This window comes from Microcaecilia unicolor, chromosome 6 (genome assembly GCF_901765095.1).
Source record: "Microcaecilia unicolor chromosome 6, aMicUni1.1, whole genome shotgun sequence".
In the NCBI taxonomy this organism is placed as follows: Eukaryota; Metazoa; Chordata; class Amphibia; order Gymnophiona; family Siphonopidae; genus Microcaecilia; species Microcaecilia unicolor.
In genome coordinates this window covers 234,787,131-234,804,682 of record NC_044036.1, presented here as the reverse complement: position 1 = coordinate 234,804,682, position 17,552 = coordinate 234,787,131, and the positions used below count along the sequence as shown (strand labels likewise).

The following is a 17,552-nucleotide window of genomic DNA, read 5'->3' as shown; positions in this document are numbered from 1 at the left end:
GTGAAGAAATGATGGCTGTGGCCAGAAGGATGCTAGGCTGCATAGAGGGGAATATAACCAGCAGAAGAAAGGAGGTAAGCCTTTCCTCAGCTGAGAGGTGCCCAGCACTACCACCGGCTGGCTTTCAGGTGCTGTGGAGGACTTGCAGCTCATCTGCATATCCTTTACAGCCTTCTCCGGGGTGACTCCCAGGTCCACTGATCCACTCAGGGCCTCCGCTCTAGGTGCCGCGCGCCTAACGGCGCAGGGCATTTTTCTCTTTACATCTATTTTTCTCCCAGTTACTACTTATGGCTCCAGTACACTTTTTCTTCTTGGCACTGTCCCTTCCTAATTTGTTTCTCTATCTTAAACCACTGTACACTGCAGGAACACATTGTCCACCATCTGTATTGATCATCTCACCATCTCTTTTTTCCTCTTCCTTTTTCTCAGCTCTCAACCTTAAACATTTCCTTCCTTCTATTCATCCATCTCCTTTCTATGGGAGTACATCTCGCCTTCGTTGCTGTCGTCGTACCTCTCCTACTCTTCTCCGTACTCTCTTACTCCTTCTTCTGCTCTCCGCTGGGGACATTAATCCCAATCCTGGTCCTCCACATCAGCTCTCATCCTATTTGTGCAGGTCACACCGTGATATCTCCAATCTAATTTCTGTTCCTCTCCTCCCCCCTCCTTCCCTGCCTTTCTCTTGCGCTCTGTGGAATGCCCGCTTGTCTGCAACAAACTTTCCTACATCCATGACTTCTTTATCTCCCAAACTCTCCATCTGCTTGCCCTAACTGAAACTTGGCTTTACTCTGAAGACTCTGCTTCAATCGCAGCCCTATGCTATGGAGGTTATCTTTTCTTCCATACTCCTCACCCAGTTGGCCACAGAGGTGGTGTCAGGCTACTAGTTTCACCCTCTTGTAGATTTCAACCTCTTCTTCCACCTCAGTCTCACTGCTTTTCTTCCTTCGAAGTCCACTCCATCCGTCTATTCACTCCTCTGCCTCTCAGAGTAGCAGTCATTTATCGACCCCCTGGTAAGTCCCTTTCTTCCTTTCTCACTGACTTTGATGCCTGGCTTTCCTTCTTTCTTGAACCTTCATCTCCTTCGCTCATTCTTGGGGATTTCAACATTCATGCTAATGATCCCTCTGACTCTTATGCTTCTCAGTTTAACATCCTCTTTCAGTCTTCAACTATGCTCCACTACCCCTACTCACCAGAATGGCCACTGTCTTGATCATATCCTCTTCTTAAACTGCTCAGTCTTCAGTTTCTGTGCCTCAGCTTTTCCCCTCTCGGACCATCATCTGATAACTTTTACACTTAAACACCCTCCTCCCCAGTCCCGTCCAATCTTAACCAATACATTGACCCTTCTACTCTGTCCTCCAATGTTTCAAATCTCTTCTCTACCACTATGTTATCCAAGTCTGTCAATAAGGCTGTCTCTTCTTATAATACTATTCTCTCCTCTGCTCTGGATACTCTTGCTCCTCCCATTCTCTGTTCTGTAAGGTGTTCCAAACACCAGCTTTGGCTGATCTCTAGAATCCACTACTTACGTTCCTGTGCCCGCTCTGCTGAACGCCTTTGGCTAAAATCTCATGCCCATGCTGACTTCATACATTTTAAATTCTTGCTGACTTTCCAGTCTGCTCTTTTGCTTGCCAAACAGGACTATTACATCCAGTTGACAAATTCTCCTGGCTCAAACCCTCGACGTCACTTTGCCACACTGAACTCTCTCCTCAAAGTGCCTTCACCTCCAACTCCCCCTTCACTTTCTCCCCAGACTCTGGCTGAGTATTTTCATGATATGGTTCACAAGATTAAACTTGAATTCTCAACCAGTCACCTCCACCTCTCCTTCCCTTAGTCCATTTTCTCAACCCTGCAACCCCTGCCTCATTTTCTTCCTTTTCTGAAATCACTGAAGAGGAAACTGCACATCTTCTTTCCTCCTCAAAACTAACTACCTGTTCCTCTGATCCTATTCCTACCCATCTAGTTAACACTATCTCTCCTACTGTCATCCATTTTATCTGTCATATCCTCAATCTTTCACTTTCCACTGCGACTGTTCCTGATGCCTTCAAACATGCTGTAGTCACACCACTCCTAAAAAAAACCTTCATTGGACCCTACCTGTCCTTCCAACTATTGCCCCATCTCCCTTTCCTATCCAAGATACTTGAACGTGCTATTAACCACCGTTGTCTTGACTTTTTCATCTCAAGCTATTCTTGATCCACTTCAATCTGGCTTTTGCCCTCTTCATTCAACTGAAACAGCGCTTGCTAAAGTCTCCAATGACCTGTTCCTGGCCAGATCCATAGGTCTCTATTCTATCCTCATCCTTCTCGATGTATCTGCTGCTTTTGACCCTGTTGATCACAGCCTACTGCTTGATACGCTGTCCTCACTTGGATTTCAGGGCTCTGTTCTTTCCTGGTTTTCTTCTTAGCTCTCCCATCGCACTTTTAGTGTATACTCTGGTAGATCCTCCTCCACTTCTATCCCACTGTCAGTTGGTGTACCTCAGGGATCTGTCCTGGGACCTTTTCTTTTCTCCATCTATACTTCTTCCCTTGGTACTCTGATCTCATCCCATGGTTTTCAGTATCATCTTTACACTGATGACTCCCAGATCTACGTCTCCACACCAGAAACCTCAGCAGGAATCCAGGTCAAAGTATCAGCCTGCCTGTCTGACATTGCTGTCTGGATGTCTCACCGCCATCTGAAACGAAACATGACCAAGACTGAGCTTCTTATCTTTCCCCCTAAACCAACCTCTCCTCTTCCCCCATTCTCTATTTCTGTGGATAACACTCTCATCCTCCCTGTCTCATCAGCTCATAACCTTGGGGTCATCTTTGACTCCTCTCTTCTTCTCTGCACATATTCAGCAGACTGCTCAAACCTGCCATTTCTTTCTCTATAATATCACCAAAATTTACCCTTTCCTTTCTGAGCACACTACCAGAACCCTTATCCACACTGTTATCACCTCTCGCTTAGACTATTGCAACTTGCTTCTCACAGGTCTCCCACATAGCCATCTCTCTCCTCTTCAATCTGTTCAAAATTCTACTGCACAACTTATATTCCACCAGTGTTGCTATGCTCATATTAGCCCTCTCCTCAAGTCACTTCACTGGCTCCCTATCCATTTCCGCATACAGTTCAAACTACTCTTATTGACTTATAAGTGCATTCACTGTACAGCTCTTCAGTACCAATCCACTCTCATCTCTCCCTACATTCCTCTCCGGGAACTCCGTTCACTGGGTAAATCTCTCTTATCTGCGCCCTTCTCCTCCACTGCTAACTCCAGACTCCATTCCTTTTATCTTGCTGCACCATATGCCTGGAATAGACTTCCTGAGCCGGTACATCAAGCTCCATCTCTGGCCATCTTCAAATCTAGGCTAAAAGCCCACCCTTTTGATGCTGCTTTTAACTCCTAGCCCTTACTCACTTGTTCAGTACCCTTATTTTATCAACCCCACCTTAGTAATTCCCTTGTCTCTTATTTGTCCTGTTTGTCCTAATTAGATTGTAAGCTCTGTCGAGCAGGGACTGTCTCTTCATGTTCAAGTGTACAGCGCTGTGTAGTAGTAGTAGATATCATAAGTAAGAGCAGATATGTATAATGAAAAGGTCAGTATAATTCCTAAGAAAAACAGGTATGAAAGTGTTTATGTACCTAACTAATCCTGTATATGAGTGATGTAGAGAGGAAACTGGTACCTTATGCCCTCCTTTTTTTAGGAGATATTTGTGTACATACTTGGTTAGGAGAACAAATCTGTTTCCACGAGTTGTGGATATAATAACAAATTTGAAATGCATGCATATTTTGAACTTGAATTGGAATTTCCAAAAGGTGCACGACAGTTTTTAACATAAGCATATATGTTTTTAGATCTTAAGGTATAAAAGTGGAGGAGTGGCCTAGTGGTTAGGGTGGTGGGCTCTGGTCCTGAGGAACTGAGTTTGATTCCCACTTCAGGCACAGCTCCTTGTGACTCTGGGCAAGTCACTTAACCCTCCATTGCCCCAGGTACAAATAAGTACCTGTATATGTAAGCCGCATTGAGCCTGCCATGAGTGGGAAAGCGCGGGGTACAAATGTAACTAAAATAAATAAAAGTGAGCCAAGACTTGATTTATTTGTTGCAAAATCATAAAACCAAAAATAATGCATAAGACCAAAGATGCAATGGCCATTGTCAAAACCAAAAATAGTGAACCATGGTTTATTTACTATAGCATAAAATAAAACCAATTATCACACACATGGACAAAACTGAAGGAAACTAAAACCACAAGGGAAGCAACAATAATGCTGTCCTTAACGGTACAACACTAGGGACCGGCCAGAGAATTAGTAAATTAATGTAAACTTGCCACACACATACCCCCTCCACAGGAGCCGTAAGCCTAAATCATGAAATGATGGTACTAGTTTTCTGTTTGTGATCTAGAACAAGACAGAATAGAATAGGATTAGTGATGTACATGGACCTGATATTATGGACTACCATTAATTTCCTTCTTCCAATGATCTATGGTCTCTGTGGTTCGACTTCCTTGGAAAACAAATATAATGGTTATTCATCAAGCACAATATTTTCCTCATTTTCTTCCTTGCCCAGGATGGCAGTGAGCTTTCTAGAATGATATGGCCTAAGCTGATTAATATGGACCCACTTCAGTATACTTTCCTCATCACTAGCCTTTCTAATGCAGAGTAGATAGGCTACAGGTCTTATCAACAATTTGGTATGGGCCATTCCAGCTAGGTAAAAATTTACAAGATTTACCTCCCTCTTTCTTGTAATTATCACCAACTTGATATTCTTTTGCAATATATTTTAGATCGTAATAGGATTTTCATCCTCGGGCTGCCCTCTCAAGATTCCTTTGTGCAAAGGAATAGGCTGCCTACAGGTGTTGGTGTAATTGGGTGATGAACCCATAGGCAGTGGTGGCGCTAGTGAGGTTAACCTGTGTTCAATATAGTAGGTGGATGGGCAGAGTCATTTCCCTACTTATCATCATATCATTTCAAATGGTGACAGGCCTGTGGAATGGTGAGGTGTGCATCTGATAGCCTTTAACACCAATGGTAATTTCATATCCCAATCTTTACCAGAGGTGGAGACATACTTAAGTACATCAACCACAGTTTTGTTTACTCTTTCCACCTGACCTGAGGACTGAAGATGGTAAGCAATATTATATCTATTTTCGATGCCTAGAAATTTCCACAGATGTTGAATCACCTTACCAGTGAAATGGGGTCCCTGGTCAGAGTTGGTGCGTATAGGTAAATTCCACCAACTAAATACATGGTTGATGAGAAGAACAGCTGTTTCTGCAGTGCAATTAGGTACAGGCTAACACTCAATCCACTTGGTGAATGCATAGACAGTAAGTATGTATTGATTTCCACCAAACCACCAGTCCTATCCAGTCGATCTGTATGTCAGACCAGGGCATAGTTATGCCCTTGCTTCTGAGGGTAGCCCAATGGAAAGGTGCAGAGATCAAACAGCCTTGGGTGTAAACTTTCATGTTTTGATACATATGGGGCCAGTAGGCCACCTGTCTTAATGTTTCATAGGTAACCCGACCTCCCCGATGCCCAGCACAAGGCTCATCATGTGTATGTTGTAGCATTAGCTGTCGATAATATAGAGTGACTACCCACTGATGGATTCCTCCATGGCTTAACCACACAAGCAGTCCTTTGTCCATTTGAAACATTCCTTGTGTGGCATATTATACTCTTAACTCCTCATCAGCCTCAATGTCCACTTAAGTGATAGGATTCTTCTTGGGATCCGCAGAACTTCCCAATGACTGGATCCTCCTGTTGCATGGTATTAGATCAAATGAGGGTTCATCAGCAAACCACTGCAGCACCGGATTGTCTGCTAGAAATTTGGTCTGCTGTCATGTGATAACTGCAACAGGGGTGGATACAAGCTGGTCACATATCCAAGGTTCCCCTGATGAAGCACCTTCTTTTGCTATCTGATCAGCTAGGTCATTCCCTACTCTGAGTGGTTTACTCTGGCATGCCCTGTTACCTTTTCTAATAGACAACCACGTCATTATCCTGAACCAATTGGTCCAAGGCCAAGATGAGGTCCCCATTCACAACAGGTTTCCCTTTTGAGTTGAGCATGCCATTGGTCTTCCAGATGGTCAGGTGAGACACAAACATATGGCGGACATAATCGGAATCAGTGCAGATGATGAGTTTTGACTTTTTTCCTAATAGCGGACTGCATGGCCACAAGCGCGGTGGCAGTTTCGGCATACTGGTTGGTTTTATGTACCAGTTGAAGTTTCAGTTGTTCTTGATGGACCACAATATCCCAAACCATGCCAACTCTGGCCACTTCTTTTTTATCACTGTCTCTCTGAAAGGTACATCCATCTACATATACCTGAGGGGCTTGTCCATTGTGCTCTTCATCATACAGCAAGTGATGCAGAGACACATCTAGCTGTAGATTGAGATCGCCTAGAATGACTATTCGAGAATTGTGACAATGTGGCCGAATTAATTTCAATTAACTTGTGTTCTGCCTTTGACCAGGGGTCGATATATGAGGAATAGGCCAATCTGACTTGCGATTTTTGAATCGTCATCGAATTTGCACGTCATGCATTGAAATTCAGGGGAGAGATATGAATTGACATGTGAGGTGTGAAGGAAACTTTTGTGTATGAGAGCAAGGCCACCTCCTCTCTTGCTTTGTCTTGGGGAGTGTAAGATGTTATAGCCAGGTGGTGTTAGGTGTGGTATAAGTGGGCTGTCAGCCTTGGCAAGCCATGTTTCACTTATAAATAAGAATCTTACATCTGAGGAGCCTAGGAGATCTCTAATCAATAGGGTCTTGTTACCCACTGATCTTGCATTGACATATATGGTAGGCGCTGGGGTTAGTTGAGAGTCTTGAGGGGGTTTTGGGTTATGTTTGGGCAAATCTAAGGGACATCGGGTTCTTTGTTGCTGAGTGTGACCTAGAGAGGAATAAACATGAGTAGGTTTAGAGGCATGCTCTCGTCCAGTGGGCGGGGTTGTGTCATGGTAGGTGGGGTCCATATTTTGGCCCAGTCAAATAGACCTCACGCTCAGCTGTTTTCTTCAGCTCAGCTTCCTGGAGGAATCTTGCCGGGTATGCTGTGGTCATGTGCATTGCTGCTGACAGTGGACATGAGTCAGGCATATCAGGAAAGGCCACCGCATGTTTAAAGGACACAGAGATGGGGTAAGGATGAATAGGAAGCTGTGGATCGAAAGGATCGCAACCTTGGTGTTGAGGGAAATCCTGTCTAGTGGCGGGCTAAGGTACTTAAGTCAGCCCATATGCTGTTGCAGGTAGAGAGTGAATTAGGTGTTTTGACGTGTCTATGGTTTCAGTATTAACCCAATTTGTGCCCTTGAGGGTTTGTGTTAGGGAGCTAGACGTCTTACTGAAGTTGGCCCTTAAGCTCAGCCATCAAGAGCATCCACTTTTGGACTTCTACCATGTTAGGGCAGGGTATGCAGTGAGTGAACATGCTTCCAGGAGGGTTCGAGGTCCAGTGATCCGGAGTGCTTAGTGCAGATCAGATCACTACCATTTATCGCTGCGCACAGGTGCGCACTAAGATTCCAGGAGCCTCTCCTAACCATTTAAGTCATTTAAAATATCATGCTCAGTGTTTTTATGAACACTACTACTACTACTATTTAACATTTCTAGAGCGCTACAAAGTGTACGCAGCGCTGTACAAACACAGAAGAAAGACAGTCCCTGCTCAAAGAGCTTACAATCTAATAGACTGACTGCTACTAGCTAATTCAGACCCAAAGATTCAGTGCTGGGCCATATCTGGGCCCTGGCACTGAATATCCAGAGCAGTGGTGGTACCTGGAAGTTATGCAGGTGCAGCCAATATTCAGTGCCATACCCGTATAAGTAACCGGGCAAAAACAGGATTGCTATTTAAGTGGTCCTAATTACCCAGTTGATTATGTGGGCACTGGCACTAAATATCAAGTGCTGTCCATGTAACTCTTGGCTCTGCCCAGACTCCATCCTCAGACTTCCCTGGCACTGCCTGATCAATGCTGTGGTAGCCAGAGGAGATATTTAGTGGCACTGCCTAGTTAAGTACTGTTGAATATCCCCTCCTGAACTGCTCAGCACCATTTAACCAGGCAGGAGCCTCTCCTGTTTAGTTAAATCAGTTTGAATATTGGGCCCTAAATTCCTTGGGGTAATGTTTCAAAGGGGAAGTATGCACACAGAAAGTATATGCATTTTGTATGTGTGTGTGTGTTCAGTTATGAAATGACCCGCTTAATGTCTATAGGTTGTGCCATCAGTAAATGAATAAGAGAGTAGTAGGCACTTAAAATTTTGGTCTTTTTTTCTAGGCATTTTCTGCATTTTACTTCGTTTTCCATTTTCTAAACCTGACCGGAGGACAGTCTCTGAGTGTTGCCAGTGACACTGTACAGAAGATTTGCACTATGGATTGGAAAAAGGTAAAAAGCCACAGAACAGCAGGCCCAGAAAAAAAATATCACAGCTCTAAACTTTAAAAATAAAAAACTTTCAACAAAGGGTAAAGTCTCCATGACCCATCATAGGAACTAACTTTACAAACTGATTATGGGTGTTAATACACATTTTCCCTCCCTGGATACGGTGAAGGAGTTTGCTTAATACTGGGGTACTCAAGCACCCATAGCAGCCACAGAGCTAGCATCAGTGTGCCTTATGAGTGGAGCAGAAAGTAGTTCTGTCCCTGGCTTCAAGTTAGGTATCAAGGACCAGTAATCATAAGTGGTTGGTCCTCTTCCAGAGGCCTTCAGTAAATGGAGAGATGGAGTTGAAATGGTCTGCCACAGTGCAGTGGGACTATGTTGTTCTTCCTCAGTGTATCTAAGCACGTTGTCATAATGATCCTCGGTGAAGGTTGCAGCTCTATGAATTATAATGCATCAATATCTCAGCGCAAAATTATTTTTGAAAGTAATTCAGTGCATTGGTCCTTTTGATTAAGTAAAAAAAAACTAAAATATTTTTCATAATAAAAATTAAATGCTAAGTGAAACCTATGAAGACTAAGCTGAATCATGGGGCTGCTGATCCCAGATGTGAAGTGAGCCACCACTGAGGTTTATGAAGACAGTATTACTCATTGAGCATGTGAATTAAGTTTATCCTTAAGCATTATAACTGTGTATGTTAAGCAAAGTTAGATAGAATTACTAAAAAAAAATGTTTGCACTGGGATATTGGTGCACTTTATATGTTTGACCCCCGCTGGATTTGTGATTTAGAAGATTGATTATCAACTCTTTGAATTATCAGCACAAATTTCTTTCTATGGCCCATCAGCTATTAGTCTACCTATCATAGGAGGCAACTCTCTGGATGCTGAGCATCCTCAATGTTGAGAAAGCTCTCTCACTGTATCCAGTATAGTGTTTGGCACCCCCAGTCATTTTGAAATGTTAGAACCTATATATGCAAGTGAAACCACCACTTCTCATTTGACTGTCTCAGAGACTGCTTGCAAGGGTACCATATGTTTCAGGATTCTCTTCTAGGTCATTTCAAAAATTAAAACCAGAGCACATCCTCACAGCAAACTTCCGATATCACTGTTATTTTTAGCATTCATGGATGGAGCTAAGCTGAAATTGCCATTTATTCAAAGAACAGGTACCTTGCAAACTTTTCTCACACTACATTACAACCCATTGCCACACTGTCCTGCAAGAATGCCTTAACCTTAGTTTGACCACAGACAAAACCAACTCAGGAGATGATGCTTGGAAAATGCTTTATTAGTTGCTTGCACAAAGGACCCGACACGGTCCGTGTTTTGGAATAACAAAACGCCTGCCTCAGGGGTCACAAATCATATTCTTTATGCAGGATGAACCTCAATGCAAAGCCTTCTCCCAGCCAGGAAACTCAAGGATCATGACGTAGGTCACCAAATTGTTGAATCTGTCTGTGGTTAGCCTCTACTCCTGTTGGTTTGTTTGGATCATCGTGGAGGTTTCTCCTGTTTGTTGCTCCTTAACCTTAGTTTGGACATGGAATAGTCTACCTTCTCTGTTCTTTAAATCCTTAATCTGTAAATTAAGTGAAGTTGGAGATCACTGAATGACAATGGTAGTTTTAGTGGTATGGCTGTCTTTGACCACCATTTCTTCTGGGCTCCTAAATCTTTATGAGTTGCTGAGTGTCAGTTTTTGCCAGATTTGGACTGCTTAGTAGTTTCAAAATGCTCATGAAGTTGAAATCTAATCCTGAACTCTCCTTTAAAACAGAGTGCCTAGGGGTGGAAAGCACCTATTGTGCACCTATTTTATTGAGACAAATGGACATCTATTTATCCTTTTAAAATACTAGCACAGTCCTGGAGAGGCCATACCAACACTGCAGAGGCAGACATTATACACATAAATTAAGGTATTTTATAATTAATGTGCATACTTTGCTACTTTATCTGTGCTCAGTGCTTTTTTTGTGCCGGTACGCAACGGTACGGCGTACCGGCACCTTTTTCTCCTCCTCCCCTCCCCTCCCCTCCCATTACTTCCAGCGATTCTCGCCTCTCTCCTGCCCTCCCATCGACGTGCAGCGATTTTTCCGTCCCTCCCCTGCCCTCACCTCTCTCATATCCAGCGATTCTTCGTCCCCCAGCGTCCTCCTTCACTGCCTGCCAGCCAGTCGGACTCAGAAGCGAACGGTGCAGGCAGCGATTGGCTGGCAGTGTCGTAGCTTCCCTCTGCAAGTCCCGCCTATGCGTAAACAGGAAGTTGTAGGCGGGACTTGCAGAGGGAAGCTACGACGCTGCCAGCCAATCGCTGCCTGCACCGTTCGCTTCTGAGTCCGACTGGCTGGCAGGCAGTGAAGGAGGACGCTGGGGGACCAAGAATAGCTGGATATGGGAGAAGTGAGGGCAGGGGAGAGATGGAAAAATCGCTGCACGTCGATGGGAGGGCAGGGGAGAGGCGGAGAATCGCTGGAAATAATGGGAGGGGAGGGCAGGGGAGAGAGAATTGCTGGAAATCAATGGGATGGGAAGGAAGGGCAGGGGAGAGAGAATTGCTGGACATGGGATGGGAGGGAAGGGCAGGGGAGAGAGAATTGCTGGAAATCAATGGGATGGGAGGGAAGGGCAGGGGAGAGAAAATTGCTGGACATGGGATGGGAGGGAAGGGCAGGGGAGAGAGAATTGCTGGAAATCAATGGGATGGGAGGGAAGGGCAGGGGAGAGAGAATTGCTGGACATGGGAGGGAAGGGCAGGGGAGAGAGAATTGCTGGAAATCAATGGGATGGGAGGGAAGGGCAGGGGAGAGAAAATTGCTGGACATGGGATGGGAGGGAAGGGCAGGAGAGAGAGAATTGCTGGACATGGGAAGGGCAGGGGAGAGAGAATTGCTGGAAATCAATGGGATGGGAGGGAAGGGCAGGGGAGAGAGAATTGCTGGACATGGGTTGTGAGGGAAGGGCAGGGGAGAGAGAATTGCTGGAAATCAATGGGATGGGAGGGAAGGGCAGGGGAGAGAAAATTGCTGGACATGGGATGGGAGGGAAGGGCAGGAGAGAGAGAATTGCTGGACATGGGAAGGGCAGGGGAGAGAGAACTGCTGGAAATCAATGGGATGGGAGGGAAGGGTAGGGGAGAGAGAATTGCTGGAAATCAATGGGATGGGAAGGAAGGGCAGGGGAGAGAAAATTGCTGGACATGGGAAGGGAGGGAAGGGCAGGGGAGAGAGAATTGCTGGAAATCAATGGGATGGGAGGGAAGGGCAGGGGAGAGAGAATTGCTGGAAATCAATGGGATGGGAGGGAAGGGCAGGGGAGAGAGAATTGCTGGACATGGGAAGGGCAGGGGAGAGAGAATTGCTGGACATGGGATGAGAGGGAAGGGCAAGGGAGAGAGAATTGCTGGACATGGGAAGGGCAGGGGAGAGAATTGCTGGACATGGGATGGGAGGGAAGGGCAGGGGAGAGAGAATTGCTGGACATGGGAAGGGAAGGGCAAGAGAGAGAATTGCTGGACATGGGAGGGAAGGGCAGGGGAGAGAGAATTGCTGGACATAGGATGGGATGGGAGGGAAGGGCAAGGGAGAGAGAATTGCTGGACATGGGATGGGAGGGAAGGGCAGGGGAGAGAGAATTGCTGGACATGGGATGGGAGGGCAGGGTTGAGATAATTGCTGGAAATGGAGGGGACGGCAGGGAAGATAGAATTGCTGGACATGGAGGGGAGAGAGGAGAATCGCTGGACAGGGAGGGGAGGACAGGGAAGAGAGAATTGCTGGACATGGATGAGAGGGGAGAGAGGAGAAATGCTAGATATGGATGGAGAGGAGAGCAGGAGATAGAGGAGAATTGCTGGACATGGATAGATGGAGGAGTTGGCTAAGAGAGAGGAGAAATGCTGACTTGGATGGAGGAGAGGGGAGAGAGAATTATTGCTTTATATGGGTACAGAGGAGGGAAGAGAGATGAGACATGCTGGACATGAATGGAGGGGAGGAAAGAAAAAAGAAGATGCGCATGGATGGAGATGAGGGAAAGGGAAGAGGAGAAAAACTGCACATGGATGGAGAAAATAGGCAAAAGCTGGATCCATGTTATACCTCCACCAGTCAATTCCATGGAGGAGGACCCAGCTTTTACTTATGGATGCAGGGCAACAAAAGAAGAAGAAAGAAGGAAGGAAAGTAAAGAAATAAATGGAAAGGAAGCCCTGGAAACGGAGTTAAGAGAACAGATAGAGAGCAGCAGAATCAGAGACTGGGACCAATATGGATAGTAAAACAAAGTCACCAGACAACAAAGGTAGAAAAAAATCATTTTATTTTCATTTTAGTGTTTGGAATTTGTCTTATTTTGCATTGGGTATACTGGAGCTGTAACAGCTTACAGAAATTATTTATAATGAAAAAAAATCACATTATTTTTTTCTCCTATACTAGTATAATATTTTCAATGATGTCTGTTTATATGCACCATGGCTGGTATAAGGGGTGTGGCTAAGGTGGGTGTGGCTATAATAGGGGCGGTGCCATGTGTGGTGACCCCGCCCACAATGAGTACCGGCACCTTTTTTTCTACAAAAAAAGCACTGTCTGTGCTCCATCCTGATCTCACCCCCAGCAATGCCCAGAGCAAAAGTATGCTCATGTATGCATGTGAGGGAGTGGATGGTACAAGGCAGGGTTTCCTTAAGGACACTCCCTCACTGAGGTTGGAACTGAGCTACCTTAAGGCAGGGAATAGCTTAGTTAGCCTGCTGAGTCAGGAGGTAGGGCTCAGGCATAGCAGGAATTTAAGAGCCCTAGAGTAGAACAGGATGGGGAGCTCAAGAAGGAGTCTCAAGCAACAGTTAGGTTGGTGACCTATAAGCATACATTGAAGGACCAGCTGAGAGAGATGCCAGAAGAAAGAGGAAGGAAAGCAACTGGAAGAAGAATTGGGAATTGTGAAGGGCCTGAAAGAGGCTTTACAGATTGCTAGCCAAGAGTTTTTATTGATTCAGGAGTAGCACAAGTTGGAGTTCTGTAGTCCAAGTGAGTAATTAATTAGCCAAGTGTGACAGTCAAACCCGAAGGGCCATGCGGGAAAGAGAGTGGCCATCCCAGTACTGAGAAAGAAGGCCACTCCATCATCTCAGAATTCTGGAGTCCATCCGTAAGAGTACTGATGGGTTGAGTGACTTGCTTTAGAAATATGATGAAGATGTGCTGAAGGAGTTGAGAGACATTATTTATGTATTTATTTATTTATGACATATATATCCCACATTAGCCCGAGTAGAACTCAGGTTCAGTGTGGCTTACGTAACAATTAGGAAAGCATGGATATGTTCAAAATATATTAATAGAAAGTAAAATACATCATATAGTTAGACCAGTAAAACTTGAGTTAAGAACATATGTAATTAAATATAGGAATATATGGGTGTCGCTAGCTTTTAGCGCACACTAAAACTTAGCACTCACTAAAAACGCTAGCAAGCCTTTGTAAAAGTCCCCCTGAGTTATTTAAGTTAGATAATTGAAGTATGGAGTTAAAAGGTAAAGGATTAGGATTAACTGGGATAGACAGGAGTAGTGGGAGGTGGGATGAGTTAAAGATTAATGCCATGAGCTTTTGAGAAAAGTGCTTATTTCATTAAAGGCTAGACTGAAGAAGTGGGTTTTCAATAGACTTCAGAATAACAAATAATCATCTGTGCATTTGATGGTTTTAGGTAAAGAATTCCAAATTTGAATGCCTTGAAAAGTTAGCAGTTTGGATTGTTTTATAGGTTACTTTCTTACAATTCGGGAAATGTAGGATAAGATATTCTCTAGACGATTGAGGTATTACGTAAGGGTATTTCATTGAGGTTGTTCATGTATATTGGGGCCGAGCCATAAAAAATTTTGTGAATTAAGGTATAGAGCTTGAATGATATTCTATCTTTTTTTGGCATCCAGTGCAAATCATACAGAAGGGTGTTGCTTTAGTGAAGCGTGGTATTCTGTATATGAGATGTGCGGCAGTGTTTTCAGCAGTTTGTAGTTTTATGAGGAGATCCTCTTTAAGTCCTGTGTAAATAGAGTTGTGGTGATCAAATTTTGTTAGAACTAGGGATTTAACTAGGGTACGGAAAACTGATTTTGCGAAGAATGGTCTTAGTCTCCTCGATTTCCATAATGAATTGAAGACACTTTGGAAATTTGGTTATCTAGAGTGAGAAATTGGTCAATTGTGACTCCTAAGATTTTCATAGTTGAGTCAAGGGGATATGTGATGTTCTCAGTGGTAAATGATTTAAGATTTATAGCGTGATGAGGATTAGTAACTATTAAGAATTTAGTTTTATTGGTGTTGAGTTTTGATTTGAAATTGGATGCCCAAGATTCCATTAGAGAGATACCTAATCTGATGATATGAGTAATTTCATTTATTTCTTTATTGAATAGAATATAGATGGTAACATCATCTGCATAAATTAATTTTGGGAAACCATTTTTCTCTAGTAAGTTGCTTAATGGAATCAACATGATGTTAAATAGGATGGGGGACTATGGAGAGCCCTGGGGCACTCCACAAACAGGGGACCAAGCTGAAGACATTGTACCTGATTGTTTCACTTGGTATGATCTAGACCATAGAAAGCCTGATGACTATTTTAACAGCTCCACAGATTCTGTAATGGTCAAAGATGTTTAGAAGGATATTATGATCAACAGTGTCAAAGAAGGGTATGAGATAAACTAATTATACATAAATGCGTTAACAAATATTAAACTCACAGAGATCTTTGGTATTCCGCTATCAAAAACAAATCCATCAAGTTACTCTTGAAGTTGCTTATGAAGGGTATCGACTAACAAACCTGGTTCAGAGTCCTTCTGAGGATGCTGCCGAAGTTGTGCACGAAGAGGCGCAAGCTTCAGCAGTTGTGGGCATATTGAAAGTGGAGTGGGAGGTGACAAACAACCCCAACGTTCTGAAGCTGACTGCCAGGAAGTTGAAGCCCAGTTCGTAATGTCTGAAGCCTTCCGGTAACGTCACCGTGTTGCCTGGGAAACCGCGACGCGTCTGAAGCATGGGCGCTACGAGTTTGCACCACCATCTCCATCCCATCACCATTGTCTTAACGGCCTCCCTGCCGACTGGCGAGCAACACTTCTCCCATTCCCCCTCCCTCCCTCTCACTCCCTTTCTTACTGTTCCCTTAGCAGCCGCCGGCGGAATAGCAGGCAGCCAGCCGGACCAACTTGACCGCACGCTGTCGTCCTTATCAGCAGGGTTACCGCGATGTGGGCGGTGGATGACTCTATGCTCATCCTCCCACCGATTGTAGAAATGATAGGTCAGGTAGGAGGCTGCGGCGGCTCCAGCCGCGGCCACCCCTATCTCTGCCCATCAGGCAGCGGATCCAGCGGAGGAGGAGAGCAGCCCCACTAACAGAGCCCCTGAGTATCGGGAACGGGATAGTGAGCGCCGGGGCCGCAATAAAACATGCAGGGCGGCCATACCTGTGCAGAGTGATAGCAAGCGGGGTAAAGCTCGCGAGAAGAGGCCTCCGGTTCCCACTCATAGACGCACACATACAGACAGAAACACCCTGTGTGCGAGAGTGGAAGTTGGGGTTGAAGGATGAGGGGATGTGTGAGTGAGAGCAAGGGTTAGAGGCAAAGAGGTGTGTGTGCCACTGAGAGAGAGAAAGTGGGAGCTGTAATTTTAGGGGAAGGGACAGGGAAAATGGAACGGAGTCTTTGTGTATGAATGAAAGTGGGAGTTGGGGTTCAAAGGGAAGGGAGAGGGTTCCGCCTCGGGTCCTGGAACTCGAAGGGGAGGGGTGCCTGGAACTCGGAGGAGAGGGAGGGAGGCAGGTAGGGGGCATGGAACTCGGAGGGGAGGGGGCCTGGAACTTGGAGGACGGAGGGAGGTAGGGAGGGGGCCATGGAACCTTGCTAGCGCCCGTTTCCTTTCTGTTGGAAACGGGCCTCTTTTACTAGTGGTTCATAAAATCATCTACGGTAATGCCCCGGGATACATGACAAACCTTATAGACCTACCAACCAGAAACACATTAAGATCAACACGAACATACCTAAATCTCCATCACCCAAGCTGCAAAGGACTCAAATACAAATCAACCTATTCATCCAGCTTTTCCTATATAAGCACACAACTATGGAACGTATTACCAAGCACCGTGAAAACAACAAACAACCACCTAACATTCCAGAAACTACTAAAAACCAACCTATTCAAAAAGGCATACCCTAACAATCCAACTTAAATGCAGCACAACGAAACTAAAGCTCGTACTGGACATAACTTAACTCTTCCCCTTACGATTCCCTAATGTGTCTGTAACACATGAACTGTACTCTACTACAACATCACTCTGTTATTTCCTCATACCGGATTGGCGATCGCCAGTACGGTACTATGTAAGCCACATTGAGCCTGCAAATAGGTGGGAAAATGTGGTATACAAATGCAACAAATTAAAAAAATATATCAACTGTTCGGCGCACCTTCTGATTGGTTTGTTAAAGTGCAGTGGTAAAGGAAGATCCAGTATAGTCTAGGTCACTGATGGCGAACCTATGGCACACGTGCCAGAGAGGGCATGCGCGCCGTCGCCTCAGCCAGTTCCAGCCTCCCTCCGAATAAAAGTCATACCTGGTCGGAGTTAAGGCGGCGTCGGCAGCGGCAGTGAAAAGTACTGGCTCAGCGCGCCTTCAGCCTTCCCTTCTGTCTCTCAAGCTCTGGTCCCACCCTCATTTCCTGTTTCTGCAAGGGCGGGACCAGAGCTTGAGAGACAGAAGGGAAGGCTGAAGGCGCGCCAAGCCAGCGCTTTTCACTGCCGACGCCGCCTTAACTCCAACCAGGTATGACTTTTATTCGGAGGGGGGGCCCTGGTGCTCGGAGGGAGGGAGGGTGGGCGGGCGGGCAACCTGGTGCTCGGGCGGCCTGGTGCTAGATGGGAGGGAGGGAGT

At 45.2% G+C, this 17,552-nt stretch overlaps 1 protein-coding gene across 2 annotated transcripts in view; it reads left to right on the top strand.

Moving 5' to 3' along the window:
- LOC115472397 (ectonucleoside triphosphate diphosphohydrolase 8-like) overlaps positions 1-17,552 on the top strand; it is a 280,150-nt gene that overhangs the window by 237,026 nt on the left and 25,572 nt on the right. For both annotated transcript variants that reach the window (XM_030206669.1, XM_030206670.1), the window contains one exon: positions 8,441-8,551. In XM_030206669.1, coding sequence (XP_030062529.1) covers positions 8,441-8,551 — 111 coding nt within the window. The remainder of the gene's footprint in view (positions 1-8,440; positions 8,552-17,552) is intronic.